The sequence below is a fragment of the Triturus cristatus genome, chromosome 10, assembly GCF_964204655.1.
Source record: "Triturus cristatus chromosome 10, aTriCri1.1, whole genome shotgun sequence".
Taxonomy (NCBI): Eukaryota; Metazoa; Chordata; class Amphibia; order Caudata; family Salamandridae; genus Triturus; species Triturus cristatus.
In genome coordinates, this window is record NC_140593.1 from 1,095,511,293 (window position 1) to 1,095,538,920 (window position 27,628).

Sequence of the window (27,628 nt, forward strand, 5' to 3'; positions counted from 1 at the left end):
TGTTGATAGAGTGGCAAGTATGTGAAAGTCGCCTAAAGCTTTTATTTTTTCTCTTATCACTACATACTTTCAATAGTAAATATAAAAAACACTTTAAAAGGTATTCTAGATCCGCGCTACTGAACATTGACGAATACGTAAAAGTAAACGAAGATAGAAAGTCCATGTTAAAACTGCACCCGATTTTATATAAAGTTCTATTCAAGTACTATGCCCAGCCTGTTGCTAAATCTTAAAAAGTGAGTAATATGCCACTATTTTTCTCTGAGAAGTGTGGCAACCCTACAATTAAAGAGACACGTTACGCCATCGCACCTTTTCTTTTATGCACCGCGCTAAGCATCCTCACTAAACACGTGCGTTAGAAAAGCCTTCACAGCCAATCAAATGTACAGTTTTACCTAACCAATCAGAATCTTTCGAGGCACACGAATCAGGATGCCGTTTATATACCCATAATCAGGAAGTGGTTTCTATATTCAGTCTTGTGTTAACGTTCAGTTGTCATTGTAGATCAGCAGAAAATAACCAGACGCTGTTTTCTTTTCTCTTGTCATCATGTCCACTGCGATGAATTTCGGAAGCAAAACATTTAAACCTCGTCCCCCGGACAAAGGCTCCTTTCCATTAGATCACTTCGGTAAATTAGAGAGTGTGCTCGTTGTGGACAGTTGAATATTATCCCGTGCAGCGACCTCAATGAGGTCAGCATGGCCGGCTTGTAAACAACGATAGCGTGTGTATTGTTAACAGCCCCATTGAGCAAGTGGAGTAGAAAATTGTGATTCCCCACTAAAAGTTTTTATGTCCCACTAGGCTCAGGTCTTTACCAATCTAAGAAAAAACGGTGGTAGGTGCGCAGGTTGGATTTAGTGGAAGGTTTTGCAGAACGGAATGGCATAGAAAATACACCTAATCGTTTTTCGATTAGGTGGGTTTACGATGGTAAAACTCTAGCGGCCAAAGGGTTAAGCAGCAAAACTTGTCATGTTTACCGGATACTAAATCATCTTAAGTACCGTTATCAGAATATATAGCATATAAAAGTTACTTGTGAACACAAGCAGATTTCAGACTTTTACAATGTTCTCTTGTTCCACGTGAAATTTTATTTATTTGAGTTGCAGTTATTTGAATGGGCAGTATTTACCCCAATCTGACATTTTCTCGGCAAATGAGCGATTTCATAAAATAGATATTATCTAGGCTGATTGAAGAGAGGCGTTATGCCTCTTTCGAAAAAGCTGACCAACGCCTATAATATGCGGTTTTTTAATAGTGTAATGGGATAGTGATGTATGCATCGTTTCCAATGGACTAACTTTCCTAACCACAACTATAGAAGCGCGGTTGCTCTTCATTAGTTTTAAAGAGAAAGGAGAATTATTTTTTGTGAATGTGAATCAAACCACAAAACATTTGTTTCAAAACTGGATAAAACAAGTGTACATGTGAAACATCGTTTAACTCCACATGTTTTGTGAGTTTATTTATTTTAGACATTACCTTTCCTTTGCAGGTGAATGCAAGGATTTCAAAGAGCGATTCATGAAGTGCCTTAGAGCAAATCATTTTGAAAATACACCGTGCAGAAATGAATCAAAGGAATACTTGGAGTGCAGAATGGAGAGGCAAGTAGACATCAAACTTTTATTTTTTCACTGCTGTGACATGGTATCAATGAATAAAATATTCTGATGCCGGTATTCATGCTGCTGGCTTTCAATGACAGCAGTACATAACATACATAGTCTAGGTATTCCGTTAGGGATCATAATGATATCCTAATGGTGCGGAGGGTGGTGTGGACAGGCCCATCAAGGAAAATCCTTGAGGGAGACTGCATCATTATCTTGGTACGATACCTAGAGTTAGCACGGAAAATCATCGTTGGAGCATCAAAATCATTTTCCCCAACCTCATGCATTAATTCACTCCCGCTGGGCTTATTCTATAGACCTCTTTTGGGTAACTCGAGGGAGAGACCTCTCACAAGGGGCAGGCTTAATGAAGGAAGCACAGGGCAGCCATTACCACTTTAACATTTTTATGCCCCACTTGTGGATTTGAATGAGTTGGATTGACTTCAGGAGGTTGAGGAGATACACGCCTATTCACCCCAACAACAAGGCGCTTTGAGCCAGAGTGTAGAGGAAGTTAGTGCCCCAATAATATCGAGCCCAAATGAGATTTCATCAGTTTCCCTCCCTTATGCGTTTCCAGTGATTAACCACACGCCCCAGGTGAGGCCTCACGCCCTTCTTTCTCCATTAGCCCCTCCTGGTAACATCAACCACATTCCTGTTACATTCCTGTTATAGAATTTAGTCTTATTTCCTGGAAAGTGGCAGGTCTGTCTCCCAAGTTTACCCATGACAGATGGCTACTGTATGTTAGGTCATATAAAATCATATGCTTACAGGAAATCTGGGAGACTAAGAATAATTATTTTATGTACGGGTATATGTCTATCTTCTGCCCAGGGACCGACTCAATCATGGGACGAGCTAGTGGGGGCCTCATCATATTTGTGGATCTAGAATTATGCAAAGACTTAAAGATCCTAAAGTGGGATTCTCAGGTATTCCAGGGTATAAAATTGCATATGGGGAGAGCACTCACAGTTTTTACAATCAATTTTTATAATGCTAAGGGGGGGAGGGAGGGTCTTCCAATTTCAATGCCTTAACTTGCGCCCTAGACTCCCAAAAGGAGGCGGGTCGTGGGCACATGAACCCTATTTTTGTGGGGGATTTTAACTTTCACTTGTGCCCATCCTTTTTGAAGAATCAATCGATTGACCAGCCCTGCCCGCTTTTAGACGACCTTCACATGGAACATACCACGAAAAGGAAGGTGTTAAACAACCTCTTACTTATTCATAACCTGGTACACACCTTAGACCACTGGAACTCTGGGCCTATTTCCCAATTGCTCCCGACCAAAAAGGAAGGGCTTCTGCAACTACCATAGATTTTATATTTGTGACAGCGCCCCTGGCAGTGGTCTCCTGCTCATTTAACATAGAGCACAATGCTTTTAGCGATCACAATCCATTGACACTTGTGCTGACAGGGCTGGGCTACCCTCCAATAGGTCCCCAAAAGCTTTAACCACTCCTAACCCCTACTGATCAGGGTTGGCGTCTTCGTTGGGCGAGCATAGATGTAAAGCCCTTTAACCATAGCCTTTTTTGTTCGTGTCAGAAAGAGATAGGCGTATGTCTGGATCTTCACACACCGAATGAGGAAATTTAAAGCTTGTTCTCTTCCATCGCCCAGGTAGTTTCTGGCCTTCTAACCACACAGGCAGCGGGGTGTGCCCCAGTTTCCCCCTCATGGTTTGACCACAAGTGTTTGCAGGCTTTAAGGAGGTTAAAAGTAGCTTTGAAACAGGTGCCACGGGATAAAGATATTGTTCTCGTGCCAACGCCTTTATAAAGAGACTCTGAAAGAGTGCAGACTCCAACTTGAAAAGCAGGCTTGAGAGAACTAAACTAAAGCGGGCGAATTGAGGGATTCAACCTTATTTTGGAAAATCATTAATAGCCCTTGCTTCACAGAACCGGTCAACTTGACTGTGTGCTATCACAAATATGCCTGATCAGTGGGTGTCTCACTATGAAAAAGTTTAGAACGTAGGTTGCTAGGGCGAGCGATGCGTAGACATACCTCCCAGTGTGGCGGTCTCCCCCATTAGCTTTTCTCTGGAGGAGGTTTATTCAAGCATCAAGTTGTTGACATTAAATAAAGCCCTGGGCCCTGACGGTATACCTCCAGACCTCTTCCGGGACAACATCGAGGTTTGGGCCCCTAGATTGACCCAAGTCTTAAATGCAGCGGCCTCGAGGGGGACGTTGCCCTCTTGGTCCACGGCTATTATAGTACCAATTTTTTAGAAAAGGAGACCAGGATAACCCGTAATCTCATCGTCCAACCTCCCTCATAGATGCTTTAGTTAAGGTTTTGGGTCGGGTACTGTCATCCAGATTGCCTTTGTCGTCTACAGATAACCAGATTCTATCGGGTGTACAATATGCCTTCCGGTAAGGTCTGTCATCTACGGACCAATGTCTCAACCTCTATCTCCTGATATCTAAATAGACAGTGGCCCAACCGGGCACTCTGTATTTAGCTTTCATGGACCTTATGTCCGCTTTTGACCGGGTAAACCGGATCAAGTTGTGAGACATATTAACCTCTTTGGGAGTGGACCCCTTTATTGTCCACCTACGTATATCACTTCATTCCCACACAACGGCGGCAGTGAGATTTTCCCATGAGGGAGACCTTTCCAATCATTTTAGTTGTATACAGGGAGTGCACCACAGCTTTATTTTAGCTCCTTTTTTTATTTACGGTGTATAGCAACAGCCTTGAGGCTGCCCTTTTGGCACACCAGTCGGACTCCCCTAGAGTTGGTAGGAGACCTTTGCCAGGACTACTTTATGCCGACGATGCGGTACATATGGCCCGTACGGGCCAAGGCCTGCAGGTTTTAATAGAAGTTTTTTTTTGGTATTCATGGACAGGCTGGACCTGTCTGTTAACTTTACCAAGTCCTGTGTTTTAGTGGCGGGTCTGTGGACGAAAAGTTTTAAAGCTGGCAACCATACTCTGGATAGGTTGTCCGGTTTTGACTTCAAGACATATACGAAAAAAATCTTCTCAGAAGGAGACAATGCGGGCACACTGCTGGCCTCACTGATTGTGGCGGAGCAGCTGAGGCTCAAATATAGTTCCCTGAGAAACCCTGGGAATGACATTGTGAACTCCAAAGCAGAGATAAACGATATTTACAGAATAAAGAATTGTGCACTCAACCATCTATGCCTGATTCCACAATGATGCATGACTTTATTGCATTGAGAGGGCTTGTAACATTACCAAGGGAGAGGGCTGACACATTAGAGCAACCCATGACAACAGACTAGAGAAGGGAAGCAATCCACTCTATGGGTAGGAACAAAGCACCAGGGTCAGATGGACTCCCGGTGGAATCTACAAAAGGTTTGCCCTTAAACCAAATAGCAAAATTGGGAAACCTGGTTCATAATAATGAATTCTGTAATCTGGACCATATCGGGGATCACATCCCGAACAAGACAGCGCTTGACATATTGCTTAGAACTTGCAGTGCTGTCAAAGCGACGTTCCCAGAATTCTCGACCGAACCTGCAATCATACAATTGCTAGCATATATGATATGTAGTACTAGCCCACTGCATGCAGTTTCCTGCCTAGATGTGCTGTCGTGGATCTCTGCACCTATGGCTCTCTTGAAGGGGCAAATGCAGTCGCAGACTGAATTTAATAGGAACATAATGTGTGATTTAAGAGATACTGTTGCTCCGCTATTAAAACTGTCTCCCCACATGACAAGCACATTTTAATTTAATTCAAGTTCATTCAGCACTTTTATCATACTTCTGAGCGTTTGTACAGACCTGGTCTAAGGCATGGGTACTCACAAGCATTTGCTGAGTAGCCAAAATGTTTGGTCGCTTGTGTGACCGGGGCGGCCGCACTGATGCCTGCAGGGTGGTGGGCAGAGGGTTGTTAAGATGGGTGTAGAGGAAGCAAAGCATGTTCACCTAGTGGCTGAATTGAACTGTACAATGTGGAATCCAAAAACCTGGGATCAATCCTGGCTTCCCCACTTGATCAAATTATGTGATCATAGGCAATTGTTTTATTTCACTTTCCCTCCTTTTTCTTCATCACCACATATAAAAAGACCCTAAAATACAAGACCTCACGATGTGCGCCGCTGAACAAAAATTTCTCCTGTGTTCGATTTAATAAACAATATTGTTGTTTGCATATAAAAGCAAACCCAGCCACCTTAATGTTGCCCAAGTAAACTGACTTTCCTCTTAGTTCACTATTGGCAGTGTTGTCATGGTGAAGAGAGAAGCATAAATGTTTCTAAATTCACATTTGGAAACTATCATTTTTAAAATAATACTTCTCATTGCACTGATATAATCGGATTTACTAAGAAACAGTTATTTTACTTCTTGAATTTTGAACAGACTTTATCATATTTTTACACGTTTGCTGAAAGATGTCTTTATAAATCAATGTGTTCCTAAACTTAAGCAGTGCACAGCATCCTAGTTACTTCCTTTCTTTAACTGCAATTAGCATTTAAATAAATGCTTCCCCGTATATATGACGTATTTTAATGTTAGTGCTGATTCGAATGAACAGCAGCCCAGTGCTGCTGTTGACAAAGGGGCGACACATAAAGTCACGAGGGCCGCATGTGGCCCCTGGGCCGTACTTTGAGTATCACAGTTAGGGAAGATACTGACTCGGCGCTGTCATGAAGTAAACTCAGGGTTTCTGCACCTGCCGTAGAGCTGCCTTGTGTGCATGACTTCTGGCTGAATGTAGTTCTGGAACTGGGCAGGAGGATGAATCACCAGAAAGCCCTGTCCCACAGGGGCTCTCTTGTGGTACATGAAAGATATTCTAGTATCCATGTGCAAATATACAGCATTAGCGCTACTCCTAGCAATAAGGCGGTTGGCAGTGACCTGGAGGAGAAGGCCCCCTTCCAACAGTGGCAGACTGAGCCAAAGAATTGATATTATTATTATACTAATTCACCACTAATCCTTTATGGGTTCCAAAGTAGCGTGCTACTCGCCAATGAAGTGTTTCAACACCCCATCAGGGTTACCAGTGCTATATAAACGCAAATCTTTTTCCCTTTTCTACCCCTCCCCAACCCTTCTCAATCCAAATAACTGACTAACATATCCACCACTCAAATTACTTTCATGTTTCACCATACTAATTCAGCAGTAATCCTTATGGGTTCCAGAGTAGCGTTCTACTCGCCAATAAAGCGCTTCAAAACCCCATCAAGGGGTAGCAAGCGCTATATAAATACAAACCTCTTTCCCTCTTCTATTCTGCAACCTACCCTTCTCTATCCAAATAACTGAATAACATATCCACCACTCAAATGACTTCATAATTCACTATACTAATTTTCAAACCTAATCCTTTATGGGTTCCGGAGTAGCGTCCTACTTGCCAGAAAAGCGCTTCAACACCCATCAGGGGTAACAGGTGCTACTTGAATGCAAACCTTTCTTCCTTTTTATCCCTCCGCTACCATTCTCAATACAAATAACTGACTAATACCCACCACTTAAATTAATTTCATATTTCACCATACTAATTCAGCACTAGTCTTTTATGGGTTTCCAGAGTAGCGTGCATCAGGGGTAACCAGCGCTATATAAATACAAACTTTTTTTCCCCCTCTTCTATCCATCTGAATCCAAATAACTGACTAACCTATCCACCACTTAAAATGTACTTGCATGTTTCAATATACTAATTCTACACTAATCCTCTATGGGTCCCGGAGTAGCGTGCTATTCATCGAAAAAGCGCTTTGATGCCTAGTCAGGGGTAGTAAGCGCTATATAAATGCAATTACAATACAATACAATATTCTGCTATACCCCGTCCTACAATTTCAGCCTGCGTATGGCTGCCAAATCGAGACCTGAAGGCACATGGGCACTGCTGTAGACATATCTTGATGCTGATCGAACCCCTGACTATTAAAGTGTTGACCATTGTTTGAAAAGTGATGATTCTATGCTCCACTTGAACACCTGGGTGGGTATGTTGCAACCACAATACATTCTATGATAACTCTGTTATGTTAACTGAAATGTGCCCTGGACATAATAACTCCTCTGTTTCACAGCTCATATGCCCACATTACTACATGTCTATAATGTCTTTGACATGCCATGAAAGCATCACTGTATAATTGATATCACTCTCTATAATCTTTGAACATTCTAAATAAAGGTTAAAGAAAACAGGCTTGCCTTTAAACCGTGCCCCAAGGTATTAGAGTCATGTAAATATAAGCATTCTGCTGGACACCAGTAGGGAGAGCGTGATAGTATTGCCAAAGCCGGGCAAAGATGAAATAGATAGGACCTCATACCAACCACTATCCCCTCTAAATTTAGACTATAGATACTTGCCATGGTCATTTCTAACACATCTTTTGATGCCAACAATCCTTGTACGTTCAGACTAGGGACGATTCTTTCCAGAGTTCAATACCGCCCCAAACATCAGACAGCTGCTCCCCTTACTGTCCTGAACGCCCGACCTCCCTGATGCTAGTGTTGCAGTACTTGACATGCAGAAATCATTGGGTGGCCATACTTAAATGCTGTGCTGAAAAAGACTGGAGTGGGCCCCATGTTGCTAAGTTGTATCACATTGCTATACTCAGACATCACATCCCAGGTTATATATCGACTGAGCATATCGAACCACATAGGCCATTGAGAGGGGCACTAGGCAGAGTTGCCCCCTCTTGCCTGTACTTTTTCCTCTGGTCGTGAAACCTTTAGCATTCCACCTACCAGTGTAAGGGATTGAGAATGGCTGCAAATTGCACAATATTGCCACGTGATTTCCCTCTATGCAGACTATGTGCTGTTGTACTTTAAAGACCAACCAAAGGCATTGTTAATTAGAACATTGGAATGTTGTGAGCCACATTGAAGTCAATGAACTCGCTCAGGGGCACAAATGTATAGTATAAGCCCTCGCCTTTAACATTCCAGTGTTTGCCTCTCTGTTTCTCTCTTTTTAATTTAGAATATTCTACTCTCCTCTCCAAAGGTCAGAAGGTTCCAATAGCCTTTTCACCTCAGGCTAAAACAGTACTGAAAGGCCCTCTCCATCATTATTGGCCCAATTCAGGGCCTTTAACAACCAGTATAGCCAACAGCACTGGGTTATAATCCTTTAATGTGACACTGTATTAGGTAACAGTGCCCATTGTATTTTACTGTTCACCCACACACATTGTTCACCTAACTCTCCGAGAAGAGAAGATGTGAACCTTCATTCCAGTTCCCACAGTGGTACCGGAAGTTAAAACTGCAGGATACTGTGAAATTCGTGCTCCTCTTTGAGTGTCAGATTGGGCTTAAAAAATAGTTTGCGATCCTTACTGTGGGCTCGACTTATTGAATGCAGTTGGGCCACATATTCTATCAAACCCACTCTAAAATGCTGTTGGGAGACACAACTGCTTTCACCGATTTTCACCCCCCATACATATTCTGGGACCAGATGCTCCTAGTAGGCATCACCTAATTCCCTATGGTGCCGACTTGCCCAGTCCTTATATTGTTTGTGACAATTAAGCGTATTGTTTGCTCATAAATGTTTCTTGTTACCATTGCATTTGCTGTGTCATCCCACCCCGTTCAATGTGAAATAAAGGATGAGAGGTTGTTCTGCTTGGGTTTTCGGATCAGATAGAACCCGCTCATCAGAGCCTCACTAACCCAGTCAGAACGTTACCCCCTCCCTCTCCCTAGGGCCTATCTACAATAGGTAACCACATATATCTTACCACCTAAGGACAGGGAATTCCTACTATACATACCAGGACCTCTTATAATCGGCGGCCTCGCGATCCCATACGAATCCAGACCTCTCTACCCAGACGGCAGTCTCAGCACAATCGGCGGCCTCGCGATCCCATACGAATCCAGACCTCTCTGCCCATACGACAGTATCACAAGTGGCGGCCTCGCGATCCCACACGAATCCAGACCTCTCTACCCAGACGGCAGTCTCAGCACAATCGGCGGCCTCGCGATCCCATACGAATCCAGACCTCTCTGCCCATACGACAGTATCACAAGTGGCGGCCTCGCGATCCCATACGAATCCAGACCTCTCTACCCAGACGGCAGTCTCAGCATAATCGGCGGCCTCGCGATCCCATACGAATCCAGACCTCTCTGCCCATACGACAGTATCACAAGTGGCGGCCTCGCGATCCCATACGAATCCAGACCTCTCTACCCAGACGGCAGTCTCAGCACAATCGGCGGCCTCGCGATCCCATACGAATCCAGACCTCTCTGCCCATACGACAGTATCACAAGTGGCGGCCTCGTGATCCCATACGAATCCAGACCTCTCTACCCAGACGGCAGTCTCAGCACAATCGGCGGCCTCGCGATCCCATACGAATCCAGACCTCTCTGCCCATACGACAGTATCACAAGTGGCGGCCTCGCGATCCTATACGAATCCAGACCTCTCTACCCAGACGGCAGTCTCATACGACAGTTCATCCTATGATCACCATAACATACAAAAAGGGAATCAGTCTCACTATTCATCAGATCACACAAGGACTGCCAGTTCGAGCATAGCCTGTTCTCCGGTTCGAGGGGCTCCTCTTTCCCTTATTCAGTTACCACTTACCTGATCAGGGTTAACATCTGTTCATGTAGCCGCAGCTGACTAGAAGAATAGGCTACCCTCTCATACAAGAACACGCAGCACATGTTGGTTCACTACAAACTGGATACTTTATTACTCATTACATACGCAATCACATAACATTACAATATAACACATAACCTGCAAAGAAAAGTGAAAGATTAAGTTGTACACTCTAATAAGAAAGGGTCGACATCACCTTAGTAGTATGTAGCCTGCACTCAGTGGTCATCTAGGTTCCCTTCTCGTCTGTGCCTCGGCTCGCCTGGAAGTCACACCTCCGCAGTCACGGATACATGTCTGCACCACTATGCGCTGTTCTCTTCACCCTTCTCCGAGTCACTGGGACCTCTTCCTTCTCGGCTACTCTCTCCTCTCTGGCTACTCTGCTAGGAGAGTATCTGTCTCTCGGTTCTTCTCCGCCTTCAAGATGGCGTCTGTCTTCCCTGGAATAAGTAGTAGCTTTACTGCTAACGGCTAGATGCCGCCTACGGACTGAACATGTAACTGCCTCAGACTTTCACTAATATAGAGGTGCGTTTCCTCATGGAAAATTCCGGCCTGTAACCTGCCGCCCACCAAATTCTTGTACCTCCCCGTACCAAGGACACGTTCCCAGCCGGCCGGCCTGATGTAGTGTCTTCGGCATGAAGAAAAATACAATCCTTCGATAAGGGCCGGCCTGAACCGGTTCTCTCCAAGCGAATAACACCTCATAACTAAAACATTACATTTGACCTAGAAGCATCCCAAGCTGCCGGAGCAGAAAGAAAGATGGAGTCTCTCCCGTTTGAGGCCTACCAGGCCTGAATTCAGCACGGCTCCATGAAATACCCTCACTACAGGACAGGTTATCCCTAATACTAACGAATCTATCCCCTAGGCTATGTGTGCAAGCCCTGATCTATGGGGAAGAGCACAGAATCATGTCGAAGTGCCTAGTAAATAGGCTCCATTCACTACTCTAACCCTTAGACTTGAATGATAAGAGACTGAAGTCACATTCCATCATTGTTCCTCACAAGAAGGCCGGGAAAATCGAGCAGAACATTTCACCCTTGACTTCAGTCTATTATACATTCATTAAACAGAACTAATATCTGTGGAAGAATAATATGAAACAAGACTAACTGATCTATGTCTAGTACCAGGTGTGCAGAATTGAAGTAGTGAAGGAATACACTGAATAAAGCAACAGATAGAAATCAAAATGCCGATAGTAATCAGAATACCTCCTAATATCTGACGTAACATATGCAAATCAGGTAACCAATTAAAGAGCCAGTCAAACCAGCCCTGGTCAATGTGTTTTCTAACTTCTTCTGTCAAGTCATGTAGTTTATCAATGTGAGCTTGAATGGATTTAGTATGATCCGACAAGTTAAAACACCAAAGACCCTCAAAATCAGAACAATCGTGTCCATGTTTAAGCAAAAGATAATCAATGGCCGCTCGATTTTGCAAGATAGCCCTACGTTCACCCTGGGCGTCTAATAGCATGTCAGACAGGACTGTAGAAGTATGATTGATGGATTTTACCATCCAGCAGGCCATTTTCCTAATAGATTTGGCATTATAAACTGCCAAAGCAGGAACACCAACAATTGAAATAGCCAGGCTAAGGTATTCAGACTTGGAATATAAATGCAAAGATGAGTCACAATCCTCCTGTAACCTCACTGTATCTCGAATCACACGAGAGTTGGCATTCGGATGTGATGAAAACATTAACAAGCTCAGTCTAGTAATGGCACAAGGGCCTCCAGAAATATTTGCGGGAATATATGGCCAGGAAGTATTACCACATGAGAAAAGCCATCCGGCAGGTAGTAACATTGTGCGATAATGACTGGGGGTAACTACCAAACTCTTGCAAGTCATGTTATTCTGAACAGAAGTACATGTTTTCGGTGTCCTTCGAAGGCACAAAGTTCGTTCATGAGCGGTGAATGAAGTGGCACCTTTCAATCTTAAACGCATACATTCAGAAATCGCACTAGGATCACAAGTAAGGAAAAAACACAAATCACCCTGTGTGATATTATAGGTAACTATTTGGGACTGGATGGGGGGTATCGGGTCTGACAGTACAGTACACAAGGGGCAATACTCATGGGTAGCAAAATCGCCCAGAAGAACATTGGGGCGAGCATTCGATATATTAAAAATATGAGTCAAAGTCTCCAATGAAGCAGGAACAGCAACTAAACAAGTCGCTAGAATGTCAGTCACCGATCTCATCGGTGTCAAGCAGAAATGAGGGGCTTTAGTCACCCGTTTTGCTAACGTAGTCCAAAAGTTCGACGACGAATCCCACGCAGCGAAGGAACGCGACACTCGGGTTCTCAACTCAGCCCGGGTTGATGGGATCCCTCCTCTCTCGTCGTACCAGCCCAAAAGGAGTCCAACGCCGACACATCCTGCAGCAACAGTCCAAAGAATGATCTGAAAGAGAATCAAATACAAGCATTATTCATTCTCGTAAGTAACATTTTTCAGCCGGGACTGCTTCCCAGCTATCTTTCCCTGGTCTCATAACTAAAATGGTGTTGTCTTGACCGGTTGCAATGACTTCTGCTTGTTCAGGGGGATTCTTAGGCGACTGCACCCAAACTCTGGCCCCAGGATTATCTGTGGAGCCAAAACCTTTCTGGCCTCGTACAGTTAGCAACGTTGGGGCAGTGCCTTTTGTGATCTCACCACTGAAAACAGGCATTATTAGCAATTGAGCCACTCGGTCAGTTTGATGTATCAGTAAGTCAACCTCACTGCTATTCAGCAGGAGCACCTTAATCTCTCCCTGATAATCACTATCAATGATTCCTCCAAGCACCTGAATGCCTTTTACAGCCAGCCCCGATCTAGGGGCGATTAATCCGAAATTTCCAGTTGGTATATGAACACCAACACCAGTTTCAATGATGACTCGATCCTTACTTTTTATAACGGTGTCATCCATGGCATGCAAGTCTAAACCTGCCGACCCTGGGGTCGCTCTACATGGAGCCAAAGCTCCGGGAGTAATTTCCCAGTACATCACAGTCTCTCTGATTTCATTGGGCTTAGCATCAACATTCGGAGGAAACAAACGCATAAGTGGGGATTCAGCATTTAGAAAAGGGCGGTTATTCAAAATCAATAACGCTTGAGGCAAAAAGTCTCGCCAATTCTTATACTTGTCATCTGTTAATTTACGTAACTGATCTTTCAGCAGGCCATTCAACCTCTCCACAAGACCCGAGGCCTGTGGATAATATGGTATATGAAACACCCATTCAATATTGTTTTCCACACAGAATTCCTGTACCAATCTTCCACGAAAATGGGATGCATTATCAGATTGAATTTGGAATGGCACACCATAATACATCATAATCAATTCCAATGTTTTAATAGTATTCAATTGGGTAGCTTGCTTACAGGGAAGGGCCACCAACAGGCCACTGTATGTATCAACAATAGTGCAAACATATTGACAATTCCTACTCATAGGAAGTGGACCGATGTAATCAATCTGCCAAATTTGAGCGGGCAATTTCCCGCGATGTAAATGACCTTTAACAGTTTGGGGCACTTTGCGCTGCCTGATATGCTGACAAATGGGACAATGTAGAATAACATTTTTGATTAAATCTAGGGGAATATAAATTCCTCGATCAGCAGCCCACCTGCTAGTGGCTTTCTCTCCAAAGTGTCCTGCTTTCTGGTGGGCCCATTTTGCCAATCCCGCAATATCAGAATCTTGCCTGTCCACCACTGCCTCAGCAATTTTAGATTTCTCATCTGCAATGTTATGAAAGAATTTGTCAAGAGAGTCTATCGGGGTATGAGCATCCACATGGAAGATTGTAACAGTACTCTGTGGGAGCATTTCCCAAATCTCCTGCCATAATTCTTTTCCCCACAGTTCTTTCGAATGGATTCTCCAACTATGGGAATGCAAAGTCGGTAACCAAACTGCCAGCCCATTGGCAGTAGACCAAGAATCGGTGAAAATATGACATGTGCCAGGTAACTCTTGTTTCAGAACTTGATAAACAGCATAGAGTTCAGCAAATTGACTGCTCTTACCCTCACCAGTTGTACTCAGCAATTTTTGTGTGATCGGATTATAGGACACCGCCTTCCAATGCCGTTTCGTCCCTATGAACCTTGCTGAACCATCCGTAAACCAGACATGGTTTCTGTCCTCTGCGGACAAATCATCAAAAGGTCTACCCCACTTAACAGGAGACTCCTGTACTAAAGGTACGGAACATTCACTCTCAGTCTCAGTTGATGGCGCCCGTGCCACCTGCTCATGCAAAGATGCAACTCCTTTTTGTCCCACACGTGTCCTGTCTTGTATATACCATTTCCATTTAATCACACTCGCCTCTTGAGCGTGTCCAATTCGGTGAGTTTTCGGCAAACTCCTAACCCACTGCATGATAGGAATTTCAGGTCGCAAAACTATATCATGTCCCAAAGTCAATAGCTCGGTATCCACCAGAGCCCAATAACATGCAAGTAACTGTTTCTCAAAAGGTGTATAACGCTCACCAGCATCAGGTAACTTTTTAGTCCAGAAACCTAACGGTACTCTACTCTTGCCTTGTTTCTGCCACAAACTCCAATTCGCATAAAGGCCTTGTACAGACACATTCAAATCCACATCACCATCACATACAGGCCATAAATCCAGAGCATGCTGAATTGCTTCTTTTGCCAGACTGAACGCATCTTGCTGTGGTTTATCCCATTCAAATGCATTCTTTTTACGAGTGACCTGGTACAAAGGGGCCAATATTTGACTCAAATGAGGAATATGCTGGCGCCAAAAACCAAACAAACCAATGAAGCTTTGGGCTTCTTTCCTATTCCTCGGAACTGCAAAATCAAGAATTTTCTGTTTAACCTGAGGGATCACTTCTCGGTGCCCCTCATGCCAATTAATACCCAAAAATTTCACAGCCTGGGACGGACCTTGTAACTTATCCGGGTTTATTTCCCAACCTTTCTCACGCAGGCACTCAATGACTCTGTCCAATTGGGTCTGAACTTCCTCTTGTGTTTCGCCTTGGATCAAAATATCATCAATATAGTGACATATCTGAATTTGCGGATGAACCGGTACTTCAGCCAAATGCTCTGCCACCAGCCGGTGACATATCGTAGGACTATGCACATAGCCCTGGGGAAGACTTCTAAACGTCATCTGACGCCCGTTCCACGTAAAACTGAATTGTTCCTGACACTCAGGGGCAATCGGAATCGAAAAGAAAGCATTAGCAATATCAATGGACGCATACCATGTACCTGGATGTTTTTGTATTCTTTCAATTAGGGTAATAACATCCGGTACTGCAACAGTCAAAGAGGGTGTGTGTCTATTCAATTCTCGATAATCAACAGTCATGCGCCAAGAATTATCACTCTTACGTACAGGCCAAACAGGATTATTCCAAGCAGAAGTAACTGGTGTTATAACTCCTGCATCCACCAACTCCTGAATAGTAGTACTAATCTCTTCATGACCACCTGGAATACGATACTGCTTCTGACGAACCACTTTTGTCGCCTGGGGAACTTTTATGGGGGGCATTCTTAAACGACCAACCCGTACAGGCCTGGACGATATATAATGTTTAGTTCCAAATTGGTAACATCCATCATCTAAGTGCAAAGTCATTCCTTTCAAAATATCAATTCCAATTATGAATTCTAAGAGTGGTACCACTAATACAGAGTATTCTTTTCTAGGAATTCTACCTATTCTCATTTCAAGTAAAGTTTGAACTGCGGGAGTTTCCTTTCCACCTAATCCGGTAATTGTAAAAGGCTGACCTTTAAACTTCTTTGATTTTCCATGAATAAGAGTGGCCTCCGCTCCTGTATCTACCAATGCTCGGGCCCTTTGGACATTACGATGTCTCCAATAAATATCAATATCTACATAGGGTCTATTATCTCTGTGAGCCCATCTGTGTACTGGAGCTTGACCTATTTCCTAGTCATTTTTACTGCGTTCTGTGTACCAGGATAAATCAGGATAAAGACTCTCACGTTTCCCAGGTATCGATACCTCCTGTTCATATCCATCTCCATTACGAAATGGATTCCTGTTCTCTGCATTGTACTGCGGGTTTCGATCGGCCAATCTGTGTCGATCCTCTCTCCTTCTCAACTCAGGGGATTGATCCCTATCATCTCTACGTCTGCTGTTAACATAATCATCTCTCCCCCTCTCTCTTTCCCCCTCTCTCTTTCCCCCTCTCTCTCCCTGTCTCTCTCATTACGGGGGGACAAATCACGTACATAACGTCGATCATCAGGACGATCAGAGCGCCCACGGCGGTCGTCATCACCGCTACCGTCAGAAAAACCACGATCACACTCAGTTGTCCGAACACGCCGGGCACCCTCCTTTCGATCCAAGCCACGTTTGCGAAACATTTCCCACAAACGAGAAGTAGTCTCACCGTCAATGTCCTCCTTCCGCACACCATCGGCCATAAGACCAAAAAACATATCACGTCTAGTAAGTTTATTGTCACCAGGAGTACGAGTGTCAGGCCGGGATTGCCGTTCAGGTTTAAACCACTCACCCAACTCACCGAGTTGGCGTACCGATTCCAGCACCATAGACAATATGTTACCAGTCTGATTAATCAATAAAGTCATCATGACCTGCTTATAAGCAACAGGGGAAGAACGAATAATACGATTCCGCACAGAAGATGTCAACAAACCATCAAGCAACCTGTCAGCAGTATTCAGAAAAATTGCCGTTTTCATCACCTCCTCTTTGAGACGTTGTGCAGCATCGCGCAAAGTATACCACGGTTTGTCATTCACAGGCCAGTCAGACTCAGTAGGATATTTTTGATTACAACCCTCAGTCGCCAATTGAAGCAAAGAAATTTGACCACCAACATTAAAGTTACGAAAATGATCCTGTACAGTAGAATTCGAACTCAAGGAACAAAACTTCAAACAATCGCCAGCATCCAACATAATGCCAGCAGCGCCCAGTTCATAAAGGCGCACCATCCATGTGAGTAAGGTCTCACCAGGTCGCTGCCGAAATCGCTGCAAAATATCACTAATTTCTTGTTGAGTAAAATCCTCCAAAGAGTCTAAAGCAATACCATTCGGAGCACCGGGAGCCTGCTACAACTTCCGCCGAAAAACTGGATGCACCGAGACCGCGGGAAGAGCATCACAAGGAGCTCGACCAGTACACGTAGAGGAACAATCAGTGTAAGAAGCATCGACCCCACTCGAAGGACGAGCGCAATCACGGGGTGCACCATCAGAGGCACAAGAAGCAGACTTACAATCACGGCCGGAGCGAGAGGACTCGCGCTTGGCAGACTCCTCACCCGAGGAAGGAGAATCACTCGAGTTCCAGATATTACCATCCCATTCATCAGGATTCCAATCCAGTCCGGCTTTCGCCACGACCAGACGCACCTTTCGCGTCGAAACCCGACCACGCCGATTCTTGTTTTTATAACGAGCAATTCGCACAGCCGCCCTCTCGGCAATAGTTTGGTACGTGTCAAGTTTGTCAGCAAGCAATTTATTTTGACACCGCAACAAAGTATGAGCATTCTGAATCTCAACAAAATTCGCTTCCACATCCTTATGCAATTTTTGTAACTTCAACAACCTCTCATGCAGAATCCTGTACGCAGACAGAACAATCCAACCTCTGCGCCCCAAAACGGGAAGCTCATCACCCTTAGAAACCGGCGCCTTCTGTAAACAAGTAATCACATTAGCCGGCTCCGCCAGCTCCAAAAAAGAATTCCAATTCTCACTCAAACCAGTAGAATCAGCCCATTCACGGGCTAAGGCTTCATAAGGCGTTGAATCCCAGCCGGGAATATCAACGGGCAACTTAAAAGTAGATTTCGACTTTCTAGAAAACATCTCGGAAAAGAAAGAAAAAGAGAAAAGAAAGAAAGAAGAGAAAGAGAAAAAGAAAAAAAACTACACACACAATTATATATAAATAATATACAAACGAAACCACGCACGCGCCGAAAGCAAACACGATACAACCACAACGCACACAGGTTTCGTAAACGGTTCGTGCCGCCAAATGTTCTGCTTGGGTTTTCGGATCAGATAGAACCCGCTCATCAGAGCCTCACTAACCCAACCAGAACGTTACCCCCCCCCCCCCCCCCCTAGGGCCTATTTACAATAGGTAACCACATATATCTTACCACCTAAGGACAGGGAATTCCTACTATACATACCAGGACCTCTTATAATCGGCGGCCTCGCGATCCCATACGAATCCAGACCTCTCTACCCAGACGGCAGTCTCAGCACAATCGGCGGCCTCGCGATCCCATACGAATCCAGACCTCTCTGCCCATACGACAGTATCACAAGTGGCGGCCTCGCGATCCCATACGAATCCAGACCTCTCTACCCAGACGGCAGTCTCAGCACAATCGGCGGCCTCGCGATCCCATACGAATCCAGACCTCTCTGCCCATACGACAGTATCACAAGTGGCGGCCTCGCGATCCCATACGAATCCAGACCTCTCTACCCAGACGGCAGTCTCAGCACAATCGGCGGCCTCGCGATCCCATACGAATCCAGACCTCTCTGCCCATACGACAGTATCACAAGTGGCGGCCTCGCGATCCCATACGAATCCAGACCTCTCTACCCAGACGGCAGTCTCAGCACAATCGGCGGCCTCGCGATCCCATACGAATCCAGACCTCTCTGCCCATACGACAGTATCACAAGTGGCGGCCTCGCGATCCCATACGAATCCAGACCTCTCTACCCAGACGGCAGTCTCAGCACAATCGGCGGCCTCGCGATCCCATACGAATCCAGACCTCTCTGCCCATACGACAGTATCACAAGTGGCGGCCTCGCGATCCCATACGAATCCAGACCTCTCTACCCAGACGGCAGTCTCAGCACAATCGGCGGCCTCGCGATCCCATATGAATCCAGACCTCTCTGCCCATACGACAGTATCACAAGTGGCGGCCTCGCGATCCTATACGAATCCAGACCTCTCTACCCAGACGGCAGTCTCATACGACAGTTCATCCTATGATCACCATAACATACAAAAAGGGAATCAGTCTCACTATTCATCAGATCACACAAGGACTGCCAGTTCGAGCATAGCCTGTTCTCCGGTTCGAGGGGCTCCTCTTTCCCTTATTCAGTTACCACTTACCTGATCAGGGTTAACATCTGTTCATGTAGCCGCAGCTGACTAGAAGAATAGGCTACCCTCTCATACAAGAACACGCAGCACATGTTGGTTCACTACAAACTGGATACTTTATTACTCATTACATACGCAATCACATAACATTACAATATAACACATAACCTGCAAAGAAAAGTGAAAGATTAAGTTGTACACTCTAATAAGAAAGGGTCGACATCACCTTAGTAGTATGTAGCCTGCACTCAGTGGTCATCTAGGTTCCCTTCTCGTCTGTGCCTCGGCTCGCCTGGAAGTCACACCTCCGCAGTCACGGATACATGTCTGCACCACTATGCGCTGTCCTCTTCACCCTTCTCCGAGTCACTGGGACCTCTTCCTTCTCGGCTCCTCTCTCCTCTCTGGCTACTCTGCTAGGAGAGTATCTGTCTCTCGGTTCTTCTCCGCCTTCAAGATGGTGTCTGTCTTCCCTGGAATAAGTAGTAGCTTTACTGCTAACGGCTAGATGCCGCCTACGGACTGAACATGTAACTGCCTCAGACTTTCACTAATATAGAGGTGCGTTTCCTCATGGAAAATTCCGGCCTGTAACCTGCCGCCCACCAAATTCTTGTACCTCCCCGTACCAAGGACACGTTCCCAGCCGGCCGGCCTGATGTAGTGTCTTCGGCATGAAATAAAATACAATCCTTCGATAAGGGCCGGCCTGAACCGGTTCTCTCCAAGCGAATAACACCTCATAGCTAAAACATTACATTTGACCTAGAAGCATCCCAAGCTGCCGGAGCAGAAAGAAAGATGGAGTCTCTCCCGTTTGAGGCCTACCAGGCCTGAATTCAGCACGGCTCCATGAAATACCCTCACTACAGGACAGGTTATCCCTAATACTAACGAATCTATCCCCTAGGCTATGTGTGCAAGCCCTGATCTATGGGGAAGAGCACAGAATCATGTCGAAGTGCCTAGTAAATAGGCTCCATTCACTACTCTAACCCTTAGACTTGAATGATAAGAGACTGAAGTCACATTCCATCATTGTTCCTCACAAGAAGGCCGGGAAAATCGAGCAGAACAGAGGTTTGGAGACATTTTAAGTTGGACACGTGCACACAGTAGTGACAGGTACTTCTGCCTTCATTATGATCCAATTCTAGTAGCCCTAAAAACAAATCTAAACGTAACATAGCACGTGTTCATAGGAATGTTGCACATTGGCAAAATATTCACCCTCAGTCACAGATCTGGGTGTAATCCATCGTTATTTTGCTGCTAAGTCAACTCCAGTGGCGTAGTGAGCACGGAACCCACGTCTGGGCATACCCATCCCACATTGGGCAAACAGCAAAACACACAAGATGATGGACGGAATGTTGCACATTGGCAAAATATTCACCCTCAGTCACAGATCTGGGTTTAATCCATCGTTATTTTGCTCACCACGCCACCCTTGTTCAGACATGGCCATATGCAAATCAGTCTTGACCCTGTGCCTCATGGGAACAATCCAGCCCTAACTGCCAAGCCATGTCTTCCCTGGACCGGATTCAAGCATCCTAGGACCGGTTTCGGGGTTTCACCCCTCTTCAGCCAGGATAGCTTGACTCCAGTGGCGTAGTGAGCACGGGACCCACGTCTGGGCATACCCTTCCCCCCCCATTGGGCGAACAGCAAAACACATACATAAGGTATTATCTTGTCTTTTGAGGAGCACACTGGATGATTTTCAACACTGACACAACATTCATGGGGTTAATATTTCTAATGTTCTTTAACCTTTCAGCATCAGCAACGAGAATCCTGAGGTTATTGTTTTTAATGTTCTTTTACTTTATTTCTTAAATTAGGCAGCTCATGTCCAAGGAACCACTGGAAAAGTTGGGATTTAAAGACCTCCTGGACGATCCAAAAGAAACAAAGGAAAGGACATCATAGAAACTGAACAGCAGCACTTCCGTGTGGAGTCAAACTGTGACCTAGTGCATATTGTACTATCTATGTCTCCTCTTTGTTCTGAAAGATTGATTTGTTGGTTATTCCTTGAAGAACATATGAAGAGATGAACTTGATGTTAAAAGGCCGTATAGAGCTGACTGGTGTTTCAGCACAAGACCATCACAGCACTTCTAACGCGGGCAAAAGTAATATGTTTCATTTTCGCCCAGGAATCCAAAAATACTCTTGTTTGCAAATTTGTTATTTCCTCTTGCGGCAAGTTCATTCTGAGAAAATGTGTTCCACTCTCCATTTAATCAGCTGAATTTTTTAGCTAGCTACATTGTTTTTTTGAGAATCAGCTGCTGTACTTAGTGCCTTTTTTAGTGTTTGACAGACAGGATCCTCTGTCAAAACATGATAGATGTCCTATCTGGCATATTTAGAGTGCCTGTGACTATAATGCGCTTATAATGTGGCAGACAGGACATCTGTCACATTTTTTTATGGCGTACCCTGTCCGACAAGTTCTTAATAAGGCCCTTAGTTTCTAACTGATTGTTGTATATATTTTTGTATGTATATTCAGAGTTTGAATGGACAATGTCCCTAAAATATAATACTGAATCAGTACCTGGTCACCTTTAATGAAAAAAGTGAATTATTGCTGATTTATTAATGTCCTAAATATGAATTTCTTTCAGGCTCAATTTTGCAGTGAAGAAAAAAGCATTAAAAAAACAAGATACAAAGTTATTAGTGATATAGTGTGTGATATTCGCAGAATCGGCTACTTTGCGACCGGTATTTAGCCTTTTGGGGTGCATCAAGCCCAAACCCAATTGCAAAATAAGTAATCGCAAAATTTGAGATTACCTATTTTGCGAATGCATTTAAGGAATCACAATTTGTGATTCCTTAAATGCAATGCAAGAAGCAAACTGAGATTGCGACTTAGCATTAAGGAATCGCAAATTACCACCAACTTCAAGTTGGTGGTAATTTGCAATTCCTTATAAAAAAGCTACAAATTGCATTTTCCTAAGTGCCATGTAGCGCACACACATGCCCTTAGGGCATGTGTGTGCGCCACATGTGCACATATGCCAGTTCTGGGGGTGAATAAGGGCGGCCTTTTGGCCCCCATCACCCTTGAAATTGCATTCGCAATTTGCGATTACCTATTTGGTAATCGTAAATTGCGAATGGTTTTCCATTCATTCTTTTTTAGCAGATTGCAATTTGCGATTCACTAATAGGGAATGTGTAGGAATCACAATTTATTTAGCGATTACGACATGCATAAGGAATTGCGAGTCCTAAATAGAGATTCCTTAAAAATCGCTATTTAGTAATCACAATTCCTTACCTTAATGCATGTGCCCCTCAGTCACTAACAGTTGCTGTACTGTTCCTATAGCAGCAGGAAAAAGTCTGATATGCACATGGCTGGAATGGCATAGTGAACAAAAGAAAGATGGGCTAGACTGCTTCCCACAGTAATAACCAGTGGTTGGTATTCATTAAAACATTCTACCCATCACTATTTTGCTTTAAAATAGTTTTCTTGAAATATTGTTTGTTTGGTAATATCAATACAATCAAATGTATTTAATCCGCTTTTGGTTCTTTTTAAACGCGTTCTTCACACAATTGCTCTTGTTATGTGTAATGTTGAGTTTCAATATGGCTTTATTGTCACTTGGCATATACAGATTTTCATATCTTGAAATGTGGAAGAACCTTTCTGATATCCTTGTGTGTCCATAGAGAATCTAGATCAGTGAAATAAAATGTACACTATTTTTTTTGTTAGCATTCAGACAGTAGTTGTCGGTATTTGTTTATCTTATTTTCTTTGTTCTTTATTTTCACCAATAAAGAACTAGAGGCTAACAAGCAACGATGCATAGGCAGGACCATTGAATCTTATAGTATCGCTCATAGAATTGTACAGCAGCATTTCCTTGAGTCTTCCCTTTATTTTTGGGGGAGTGGTTCGGAACAGTTAAATATCCTACTTTGAAGCAGCTATCTTGCTTTTCATCCCTATTTTGCAATGCTTCTTTAGCCTGTGAAGCCAAGCAGTCTGACTTGGTATTTGCTCATCAGTATGAATGTTATTTTTCCAGAGTGAGGATGTAAAATAAACAATGTGTATATGGCGCCATCATTTTGATAAACCTTTTGAAAGTCGAAACAAAACACCTCAAATGAAACTTTGTTAGGGATTGGAATAAACCCCACATTAGGATATTTGTTTTGAAGGGCCTGCCTTCTGTCGACCTCTTGCTCCTATCTGTTGTAATATACCATTGGACTTGCCAACCAGCCATTTAAGTTTGTTCTAAGAATCATAGTTTTGTTACTGTTTCATTTTTTGAATTAGTATTTTAAAACCCATAATACTGTAAAAAGAAATATATAGTTTCCAAAGTACGACATATTCTAATAACAACTACAACATAGTGTGCACTAAGTCATAATAGGTATTAAAATTCAAGTTGGCCTGCAGTCTTTTTAACTCCTGCAGTAAGAAATTATCTTTGTTTAATTATGTCGGTAATTGAGAGGAAGGGAACACCATCCTAAAGTTCTGTATTGAATTATTGTAGGATCATCTGTTGGATACTCTGGTTATGTGACTTCCTCTTGATTTAATTTCATTGATGTGTCAAGCGGCTGGCATTATCAATATGTACTCCTTCCTTTAGTGTATCTTCAAAATTATACATTTAGTACCCACATTGAGATTTCAGAATGGGCAGTTTAAGATTTTGTTAAAAATATATAGCAGGTATAAAGCCTTAATGGGAACCATAATTGTCTCTTTGGTTTGACGCTAATGCAATGCCAAGTAAGGGACAAATAAACACATTTTTTGGTTTATTTTAATCCATACCTCCAAAATACCTCTTCGGCAGAAGTCAATTATTCACCAAGCTACCTGCTCAGAAAAGACTCCTTGAACAGATGATTTCATTTCTTTGGCTAGTTAGTTAATAAAAGTTTATTTAGGAAAAATAGTTTCCATAAAACTTGCAATCACAGAACAATCCTTATAGACGGATTCATACAATTTTGTTAAAATATCACAACATACTTAGTCCATGTAAATCAATCATAGAAATAATAGATTTAAACAAGTTTCCAAATATATTCAATTGTTACCCAAGGTGCGATCAAGAGGAATTTACAAGAATAAGCAAAGACATTAGCATATCAGATCCAGATGAAAATTGTCACTTGGTCATTCATCAGTGTGTTAGTGACTTTCTCCAGATTTCCTTGTGTGGTCAAGTCATTAATCCACTTATTTGAAGTGAACCTATAACAAAGGATGATTCTTTTGGATCTCCAAGTGCTTTACTGCTAGACACTACGAGTCCCAGGACTGCAGAGGGCAAATAAGGACCTGGCTTGGCAGTTCGGGCTGGACTGTTCCCATGAGGCACAGGGTCAAGACTGATTTGCATATGGCTGGGTTCAAACTGGAATGGCATGGTGAGCAAAAAAATGATGGATTTAGGCCCAGATCTCTGTACTGGGGTGAATGTATGACATTGTTCTGCATTCTGTCCATCAACTGTTGTTTTTGCATTTGTCACCCCGAGTGGGACAAGTGGGATGGGTATGCTCAGACGTGGGTCCCGTGCTCTCCATGCCACTGGAATCAAGCTATCCTGGCTGAAGAGGGGTGAAACCCCGAAACTGGTCCTAGGATGCTTGTTTCCAGTCCTGGGAGGACCTGGCTTGGCAGTTCGGACTGGACTGTACCCATGAGGCACAGGGTTAAGACTGATTTGCATATGGATGGGTTCAAACTGGAATGGCATGGTGAGCAAAAAAATGATGGATTTAGGCCCAGATCTCTGTACTGGGGTGAATGTATGACATTGTTCTGCATTCTGTCCATCAACTGTTGTTTTTGCAGAGGGTAAATTAGGAGCGCGTGATCATTGCCACATGTGTGCGGGGGAAATCATGCTACATAGCGCTTCCATCATGCCCGCAGCGCGGGACGAGCCGTGGCCAAGGGCGTGCCAGTCTATGCCCATCGGCGGCCGAACGTGGCTGAGCTGGGCCCACTCTTGTTAAAGGCCCGCACAAAGTGGACCTGTGGATTGCACTAAGTGTCACCCTGTGGCAGGTGAGACATCTTAAATTCTGCTGACTGTTGCTGCCTATAAATATGGGGGAACCCAAACTTGCTGGGGGTGCTTCTTTGTCTGGAACATGCCCTCAAGTGTCGATTAATAGTATGTTAGATAGAGCTGTCGGGATTATTGCCAATGAAATTGAACTAACAGAGCGCGGACTTTCCTTGGATTACAGGGCTTCACTTGATAATCCACCTGATTGTTTACTCCCTGACGCAGAGCGCAGTGCTCAATGTCTTTCTGAGGGCGGGTCCAAGCTTGAACAAGTCCCCAACTGCACCAGTAACTATGCTGATACCATTGTTTACACTGAGGCAGTTCCCGGGTTGGAATCCTCTTTTATTACTGAGGCTGTCACAAATCTTGCGGCAAAGCAGAAAAGACAACCTGGGAAGACTGTGGCTATGAAGCAAAAACAACCCCCTACACATCAAAGCTGTAAAACTCATCACCTTGGTGTCAGCCCCCACCAAAATCTCAGTCCTCTGCAAGTCGGACAAATGAACCCTCGTCTCAGGACTCCTCGGCTTCTGTTGATTTGTGTGATAAACTTAGTAGTATTAATGAGGGAAAACTTGAACCGTTATTGGATCATTTAGACCGAATTGAGGGACTTCTGGCAAGTGCTCTTAGCCACTTAGCTACGGGGAATATAAGGAGTGGGCTGTTCCCACATGAACAGATTACTCGGTGTAACTCCCAGAATGACCACTTACAGGCCACGGGCATGAGTCCTTGTACGAGTACTGCGGCAACTGCGCATCCTCATCTATTGTGACTTCTAGTGATATGGATGTCGCAAGGACAGTGGATACTAACACAAATGGACAGCCATCTTATGCCCATTCCAGTTTGCTAACTACCAAACCACCTCTTAAGATTGCCGCAAGCCCTGTCGCCTCTCCCTGCCAGGATATCCTGTAGCCTGTCCCTACTTCTTAATTCTGGTTGGGGTTCCTCCCCTTAGAACTGATCAACAAGAATCCTGGAACCAGCTCCGGAATACTACCTCTCAGTGGATGAAGAAATATAAGCGTTTTAATGCTTGGGGCCATAACAAGATTATAATGTGTGGAGGGTTGGCTGGCTCAGTCAATCGAGAAAAAATATTGCTGGTGTTTGTATTGTTGTAAATTTCAGAAGACCTGCCTGTGTGAAGAAAATACTGAAAGCAAATTGATTCAGTTATTCAACTGAAACTATGATTATCACCTTGCCCCTTAGGTATTTTTACAAACCTATCCTCTCCCCCTCACATGTGTGTGTTCATTTCAACCAGACACCTCCTGTTTTTTGTATTAATATGGTCTCACCACTTAGTGATTTGGAGAATGTAGAATGACTTCCCAGGGGTCACAGCAATCAACTATCATTAGGGATACAATGAGATCTTTTCCTATTAATGAATCCCCGGGGGCAACACTTGCAGTAAAGGGGGACATGCTAGTAGTGCCCGATGCAACTTACTACTTGTAACTCCTCACCCCTATAATATCTTACTATTGTTACACCAGGGGCTTTTTGTGCAGATAGGGGGTTGTGCCTCTTGAAATAGTAAATTGGAAGTGGCCGGCTTACAGACTAAGCTTAATATGCCTGACTGGCTTGATCATATTAAAGGTTTTGATATTGTCCTACTTCAGGAAACCGGGCGACAGCGCCCTTATTAGTCAATGGTTTTCAATGCTTTAGTGTTCCCACCATTCCCTCCCGCTGTGTTCGTGCCTCTGGAGGGTTGGCTATTTGGGTGAGCACATCCATTAGGGGCCATGTCAAATCTTTGGTGACGCAAGAAAGTAGCTTCCAGATTATAGTTGTAAAGACCCATTTGAGCCTCTACTGTGTGAACTTTTACAACAATGATTTCACCAGTTTTCCAGACACTAAGTCCCCACTTTTATTATATTACCAAAATGATAGATGGCATAGTATTTTCTGGGCACTTGATGTATCTTCGTCTTGCCAGCGGTTTCAAATACTCCAGCTGAGACTTTTCGCATTTAATGCTACATGGTACTCGGAGGTATATATGGACG

At 43.9% G+C, this 27,628-nt stretch overlaps 1 protein-coding gene across 1 annotated transcript; it reads left to right on the forward strand.

The window, feature by feature from the left end:
• The first annotated feature begins 462 nt into the window (after nucleotides 1–462).
• COX19 (cytochrome c oxidase assembly factor COX19) lies at nucleotides 463–22,185 on the forward strand. Its single transcript, XM_085629300.1, has 3 exons — nucleotides 463–640; nucleotides 1,520–1,635; nucleotides 21,349–22,185. Exons 1-3 carry the CDS (start codon nucleotides 559–561, stop codon nucleotides 21,430–21,432), a joined length of 282 nt encoding a protein of 93 aa, XP_085485426.1. The 5' UTR covers nucleotides 463–558; the 3' UTR covers nucleotides 21,433–22,185.
• Nucleotides 22,186–27,628: the final 5,443 nt, after the last annotated feature.